General features: G+C 23.0%; 1 protein-coding gene across 1 annotated transcript; it reads right to left on the minus strand.

The window, feature by feature from the left end:
* Positions 1-6559: 6559 nt before the first annotated feature.
* LOC147065816 (uncharacterized) lies at positions 6560-7861 on the minus strand. The gene is made up of 3 exons (XM_085956241.1): positions 7670-7861; positions 7305-7465; positions 6560-6566 (listed from the first exon to the last, which is right to left on the minus strand). Exons 1-3 carry the CDS (start codon positions 7859-7861, stop codon positions 6560-6562), a joined length of 360 nt encoding a protein of 119 aa, XP_085812367.1.
* Positions 7862-8440: the final 579 nt, after the last annotated feature.

Below are 8440 nucleotides of genomic sequence, written 5' to 3' on the forward strand. Positions count from 1 at the left end.
CGAGGGTTAAAAAATAAAGAATAAGATCTGCATATATACAAGAATTAAACAAGGATTATATATATAATTTTATTAAGGGCTGTAGAAATCTAATATTAGAGAATTATTAACATCATAAGAAATAGCATATCAATAACTGTATGGAATCCGGTCATAAATAAACAATAATAATTTAGGATTATCTATAAAATTAACAGCTGTATAACATCAAAACATAAAATAATTAAGGATTGTTTTTATAATTAACAGCAGTATAATATCAAAGCATAAAATAATTTAGGATTATTTACAAAATTAAAGGCGTTCTAATATCTGAAAATAAATAGACATGAAATAATTTAGGACTATTTATAAAATTAAAGGCGTCTAATATCTGAAAATAAATAGACATGAAATAATTTAGGACTATTTATAAAATTAAAGGCGTCTAATATCTGAAAATAAATAGACATGAAATAATTGAAAATAATACTATTAGAAAATAGAAGAAGTTCTAAAAACTATAATATTAAAATTAATATCAGATAATTTAGCAACAATGGTGAGAAATCATGTTTAAAAAATAGTTATAAAATACTCTTTTGAGAGTAGTATAATATATATGCATAAAATTATAATAAATAAAAGCATACAAATAAAATAATTATAATATTATTATATCGAGGCTTAAAATAATAATAAATATAAGTCAAAAGATAAAATAATCATAAAATACCTTTTTAAGGGCAGTATAATTAATAGGTATAAAATATTTTTATGTATAAGCTAAATTTATAGTTATAATTTTAGTTTTTGTTCTCGAGCACAACTTACTTGATTCCCTGCGCGCACAACGTATTTATACTTTCGGTTATCCTCTTCTCTCCATAGTCTTCTTCAATACCTCTCCTCCTTTTGAGACCTGTTAATACCAGGCTTTTTCTCAATCCCAAAGTTCGATTATATACCTCGATCTGATTCGAGACATCTAGATTCCTATGGGTACCTTTTTCAGGGTATAAAACAATAAATAAAAGTCAAAAGATAAATTAGTAATAATACTATTATATCGTGATCATAAAATATATAGGCATAAAATAATAATAAATAAAAGTCAAAATATAAAATAACTATAATATTATTATATCGAGAGCATAAAATAATAATAAATAAAAGTCAAAATATAAAATAACTATAATATTATTATATCGAGAGCATAAAATAATAATAAATAAAAGACATAAAAATTATATATATACAAAATTCAAAAATAATTATAATATTACAAATTGAGGCTAGTAAATATTAAATAACACCAATTTAACAGTTAATAGCCTTTTTAAGATAAAATGATTCAAATTTTATGTCTATATGAATACTATAATACAACCAAAAATAAATATTTAGTCATTTTTGTGGTATAGGCAAATGATGCTGATCATGAGGATGAGTAAATATCAGATACTTGATCTCTGAAATCAAGAACAATGCTTGCAAAGCGGCTAAAAAAATCCCGATTTTCTCTGTTTGAATCCTCTATAATGTAAAAATTTGTTATTTGGGTAAAAAAAGATTAAGATTTAAAAAGTAACTTTTATGAAAATTATCAATATATTTTATAAAATAAAAAGAATTTAACTCGTTCAATCTAACTTTCGGCTCTTGTGGGTTTTTAATCGTTTTTATAAATTTAATATTTATTATGACTCAAAAAAAACTAAGCCACAAATAAAATCATGGTATATATAAGCTATTGAATTATGAAAAACTCTTGAAGTAATAGGTATTGAAAATAGCAGAGGTAACAAAAAGATTTTAGAGGAGTAGTTTGAATCTGTGTGTTATTATGATGTAACTACGTTAAATCATTCAATTTATTTTCGAAGATCATTCTAAATTACACTGAAAGCATTTCCATAAATAAAAATAAACATTTCCTTTACCTTACCTTTTAAAAAACAAAGAAAGACAAGTTCTGTTTATTCTTATTTAATATTTCTATAAAATATCGAGATAACGTATAACTGTAAGTAGTTTAGATTCAAAACAAAATCATTATGCTCAACTTCTTAATTACGAAAATTATTTCATGCACTTTTTTCCATTTTAACCTAACAAAAACTATTTTTTTATTTATTAAATGAAAAATTAAAATTCAATTTGATCGAAGATTAATAAAGTATCATGTATAATTAAAAAAAAATAACTATATGCATAAGCCATATGCCACAAAGATTCTATTAAAAATTAACAATATTATAGTGTTTTACTTGATTTAAATAAAATTATATAACACTTTCTGTTGCTGTTTCTATTAAATTATTCGCTTAACGTCTGATCTAATATGCTAGATGTCTTCAAAAAAACAATATGCGCCTTTTTTAAAATTGACGTAATTTAAAGCAAAATCAGAATAAAATATATTGAAAATTCCAAAATATGAAGAAATTAATTACAGATATTTGCATTTATTGGAAAATTAAATATTAATGGACAACTAGATATTATCATGTATTTATTTAAAAATTATCAGGATTTTATATTATTAGATTTATTTCTTGTTTTCAGAAATATCTTTGAATTTATTTTTATATTGTATTGCTGTAAAATATGTATATTATTTAATTTTGACACGATATTTGGTTAAAATTAATAATTATTGAATTAAAAAAATGGACAGCACAGCATGTTTCAAATAGTCCTGGATATAAAAATAAATTTTGCGAAAAATGTCAGGTAGATAATATTTATCTTTATTTACGTCAGAATTTAATTGTTAGTTTAGTTGTTTCATTTGTTCTTTTCAACCAAATATATATCAGAAACTTTAAATCTAGTTTCAATATTTATATTATGCTGAAATTTTCATGATGTGGCATTAAATTTATAAATTTATAACATTTTATATATACATTAACGCATATTTATTTTTATTTATAAATTAAACGCAGAAGATTCTGTTTATGATTGAAAATAAAACGTGATTATTGACCTCTAATGCAATATACGCAATTTAGCTACTATTCTGTTATCTCATTAAATTTAGAACTTATATGCTTTGCAAACTATATATAGTGATTTACCCATATGATGAAAATTCGGATTAATATTCATACAGTTTAAGCAAAGAAATACCATATACTCTTCGTTCACAAATCCTTTTCATTTGCTCTGAAAATCTTATGTGTTTAAGATTGTAGCGCAAGACTTTATGTCTGTCATATTTTACTAATTTACCAGTAATTTTTTTTGTAAGAAAAGTTTAAGTATTTTGTTGATAAAACATGATAATGATATATTTTCATCAAATACATTTATATTTCAACTATTTTCTATTATTTTTTTTATAAATAACAAAGACTTTTTATAAGATAATATTCACGTTATATGAATTATAGATTATGCTTATAAAAAGATAAATCCAGAATTTCCTAATATAAATTTGGATTTAAAAAATATAAGAAGCAAGAAAAAAAAAATTTAATTTCGTACAATACCACAATATAATATATTCGTGCATAATTGTATGATCTGAATGTACTAACATCAGCAAATAGTCACATTTAGGATTTGATTATATTACTTACACATCTATTTTGTATAGATAAACTTTTTTATCGCAATCTGTTATATATTTTTTGGCAATAAAAATTATTTCTGAAAATTGATTTTTATGGATTAGGTTTGCTATATTACTTTTGTATTTTTTCTTCAAGCTTAACTTCATTGATTTACCGTGAAAAAAACATATTTATACACTTGGATATATCCTCTTCTCTTTTAATGACTTATTAGGTTTTCCTAAATCCTATACACATTTCTGATAAATATTGATTTATTTTTTATTTTGGTTTATTTAAAAATAAAAAATCACGATTTTGTTCTGTAAAGTATATTCACATACATATTTATGTTTAAATCAAAACTATAGAATAATTCACACCAGAATTTGAAAAAAAATATGTAAATTACAATTATCAACAACATTATTTCATGTTTTTACTAAATTTATAGTATTTCATATTAGGATATTAAATATCTTGATTTCTAGTCATTACTTTGTGATGATATTTAGCTGTTATAAAAAAAATTATTAAATATAGAGCTCATTTTTAGAATTTTTCTTATTGAAATCGTCTAAAATATGCACTATAACAAGTTTTTCTTAAATTTAGATTCTTAATATATACACCAAAGTTGATACCTTTAAATTAATTTTATATAAATAGTTTTACTTGTGATTTTCATTCTTAAATAATAACGACGAATTCTGTTTTATAGGATATTAATTTAAAAAGAATATCATTTATAGGTCAGTATAACTGTTTTTATACAAAAAAAATACCATCAAAATAGTTATAATTATGGAATTCATTGTTATGTTAATTTATTTACTGCTAAAATTTTTCGAAACAACATTTTATTTTTATGAAACTTCTATAATATTTATTTTTCGAACACTATAGATTTTTTTGCCTTTAAAACATGAAAGTGTGCATCTTATAGGGGCTATAATTGAATTTTTTATAATGGATTGAGACATTCAATTGCATTTTATAGTGCGTATACATGATAATAAGGTTTTTATTGAATTTATTTCATAAAAAGACGATAATCATGGGTTGTTATTTATCTTTTAAATTGATAATAGAATTGTCTAAAAAAATTATAAACCACATAAATTAATTTCAAAAATAATGTTATTTATCTGTATAAATTGTCTATCTATTTAAAATTGGTTTCCTTACAACAATTAGGAAAATATAAAATTTCAATAAAAGCATTGCTTTTTTTTTAGAAAACTAGAAAATCATAATTGCATTTCAAAGCAATAAATATGCATATTTTTTTAAATTATGGTATGCAAATTAAGCATATTTTCTATAAATACATTATGTTTAAGATAAATCAAGTGGTAATAAATAGTCCGAAAACATCTTTCTCATGAATTTTATTTTTACTTATAATGTATTTATCTGATACAAAAAAAAACAAAAAATTACGGTGATTCTTTTTATAAATAATTTTAATTCAAGTTGTGGAAATTTTATTTATGAAATCAAATCAGATCAAGTATTATAAAAGGAACACATTCTATTTTAATAGGGCAAAAAATATATAATAAGCCTAATTTTTTTATGATTATGTATAATTAGCCACGATAAATTTACTAATTATAGTGATTGAGACGTGTTTTCGATGAGAACAATTATAAAATTTTCTTTATTGTAAACTAAAATCTGGTTTCTACGCTTTGATCTTATCCTATACAAATTTTGACGGTATTTTTATTGAAAAAAAATCAATTTTAATTAAAAATACAATTTTTTTGGGAAAGGTTCTTGTGTTTTTTAATAAGAAAAAATGCTCATTATATAAAAATAAAAATTTTATGAATATGCAAAATATATTTTTATATAAAAAAATAAGATATTATAATCCTGTAAAAATACTTTGGTAGTTTTTATAGGGTCTATAAGCAAAAATCTAATATTTTTGTTTCGCCTTATAGGTACAATTAACGCTCCATGATACAATGCAGTATCGGCAAAAAAAGAATATACGAAAATATAATATTTTTCAGCTCTTAGATATAAATAAAAATAACCGATATGATTATATAGAGCGACCAGAATTATACAACCATATAATTTAAGCTGTTATGTATAACTTAAAGTTATATAAGAAATCCAATATTTTTAAATGAAGCGCCTATAGAAAATAATTAATTTTTTCAAGCTCTCAAATGCAATTTAAAGTTATGTAAGAAATCCAATATTGTTCCATAAAGCGTCTATGAAAAATAATAAATTTTTTCTGGCTTTTAAATACAATCTAAATGTATGTATAAAATCCAATATTTGAAATAAAGCGCCTATAGAAAAATTATTCATATTTTTTTAGCACTTATATATAGCTTAAAGCTATAGATAAACCCCAATATACTTTAAAAACGCGCCTATAGAAAAAACTGATTTTTTCAAGCTCTTAGATACAAATAAAACAAAAGGAATGTCTCGTGTTGTAAATTTGTAGTCTCAAATAAAAATTAAAGCCCTTATTTTGTCTGGTCTAATTATAAAACTAAATAATATACACCATTTACAGCAAAAAAATCATTTTACAGATAAAGATATTTTTGTTTATAATCCATAGTGCACTATGTTAATACATTTACATGTGTTTTTTTTCTCTTGATATTTATACCCTATATATTTTGAACTAGACATACGGCTAAATATGATTAGTTCCTATCGATATCAGATTTTAGTTTTATACAAAAAAGTTTTTACCCTGAAAATACTCTTCAAGCTGTATTATAAATTTATCTATGTTTTTATTTGTAAAAATGCGCCTTAATTATCTTTTGCAGCATCGTTCTATAAAGCATTCTCAAGCCAAAAAAATTGATGTTCAAATAAATAATACATATATAAAAGCAATATTATTTTATTCTATATATTGGATGAAACTACCAAAAAAAATTATGTTTTAAATTCCATGTATTGATTAAAAATAGCGATAAAGGAGTGATGATATATTCTTTCTATTTAGTAAATAAATTTTTACTTGAAAATAGCTACAATCTGCAAATTAAGCCTTTTTATTTTTTATTGTGGGGCATATCAGCAAAATTACTGATTCAACACATATTATTCTCTGATGGGATTTCATCATGCGAATTGTGTTTATAAAATCATATTTTCCAGATAGCTATGTTCTTGATATAGGTATGTCTAAATTAACATTAAATCACTCACATTATTTTCTAGCTAGAAAAATATGCGAGTTGGACCTATGAAATGTTTTTTTCTATATTATTGCTTATATTTCTAATATTTAATCAAATACCAGATATTTTTGTTAGCTTGAAGATTAGATGACTTTATAAATTAAAATTCTATCATATAATCAAAATTATTATATGAATTTATGTTTCCGTATCAAGGAAAAAGCCCAACATAATATTTGCTATTATCATATTTTTTTTTATTTTACATAAGGTTAACCGCTTATATAATCAGTTTAGCTATCACCTAATTTACAAAAGCTTTTATGAGCAAAAAAATATCCGAATTTTCAAAAGATGTCGTGTGATTACACAAAAAAATTACATTTTGGAAAAATACAGAAAAAAAATAAAACTTAATTTATTTAAAAATGGTGTGTGCATAAATGATTATCCAATAGCACTTTCTTCTCTTTTCCTTCCCCTTAGCTTAACAACTTGAAGCTGTTTCAACACAATTTTATCATCATAGCCTTCATAAAAATAGGATAAAAGTTTTTCGTGCATTTCTTCGGAGTAATCACATTTTAAACACCTTTCAAACACATATAAGTCCACAGCCTTGTCTTCAGGTTTTGCTGAAACTACAGAAAGCCCAAAATCGATTGCATAGATATCCATATCCTCGCCTGATTGAGAAACAATAAAATTAAGAGTGGTTAAATCACCATGAACCACATTTGCTACATGCATTTTCTTAATGAGAAGTCCTAAACGACTGAATATAGCCCTTGTTTTGATATGATCTTGAATATTCAATTCAATGTACTCTTTTAAAGGAACACCATCGATTTTATCCATAGCAATAGTATTTTTTCGAGTAAAATTTACTTTTACAGACGTTTCAAAATTATTTTCTATGTTCATTTTTGTTATTTCCAATTTTTTAATTCTTGGAACGCTGATTTCATTTCTTTGAAGTTTTTCTAATATCTTAATTTCTGATAATGTACGCTTTTTTATTATGTAGTCATCGAGTTCTTTTAGTCTGTATTTTTTAGAGTGTCGATATTTGTAAATTGTATTGGTTTCTTTTTCTTCGTATATTTTTGCTTCTGCACCTTGACTTAACAATTTTAAATCTTCTGCCATATTCTATGGGAATGAAAATAAATTGCACATAATTTTGAATTGATCAAAAATGATTTAATGGGCGAATTCATAATCTCAAACAAAATGGTAACTCAATTTATGATCTAATTTAATTTTTAAATATTTAAACTTTTTAAAGCAAAATTTTAGATTTTTCATTGAACACAAATGCTATTCTTTTAGCCTCATCATCTTTGTAATATTCAACATAATAATTTAATTTATGATCAAATTTAATTGTAAGTCTCATCATCTTCACAATCTATCACAAAATAGTAATTTTATTGGATTTATTTATAGGGTTAAATTCTTTGCCATAATTTAATTTTTGTTCTCGAGCACAACTTGCTTGATTTCCCCGAGCAATAACGTATTTATACTTTTGGCTATTTTCTCCTCTCCGAAGTCCTTCTTTCGATACCTATTAATCAAAGTTCTTATTCTATACCAAGGTTTTTAAATATATCTCGATCTATTTCGTGACTTCGGGTTCTTCTGGCAAAAAAAAATCTGGAAATTAAATTATTAATTAAAAAAAATATCAATAGTAGCTTATTGGTTAAAAAAACATAAAAAATA

The sequence above is a fragment of the Rhyacophila brunnea genome, unplaced genomic scaffold, assembly GCF_057557595.1.
Source record: "Rhyacophila brunnea isolate RB1 unplaced genomic scaffold, BYU_Rbru_1.0 scaffold_54, whole genome shotgun sequence".
Classification (NCBI taxonomy): domain Eukaryota; kingdom Metazoa; phylum Arthropoda; class Insecta; order Trichoptera; family Rhyacophilidae; genus Rhyacophila; species Rhyacophila brunnea.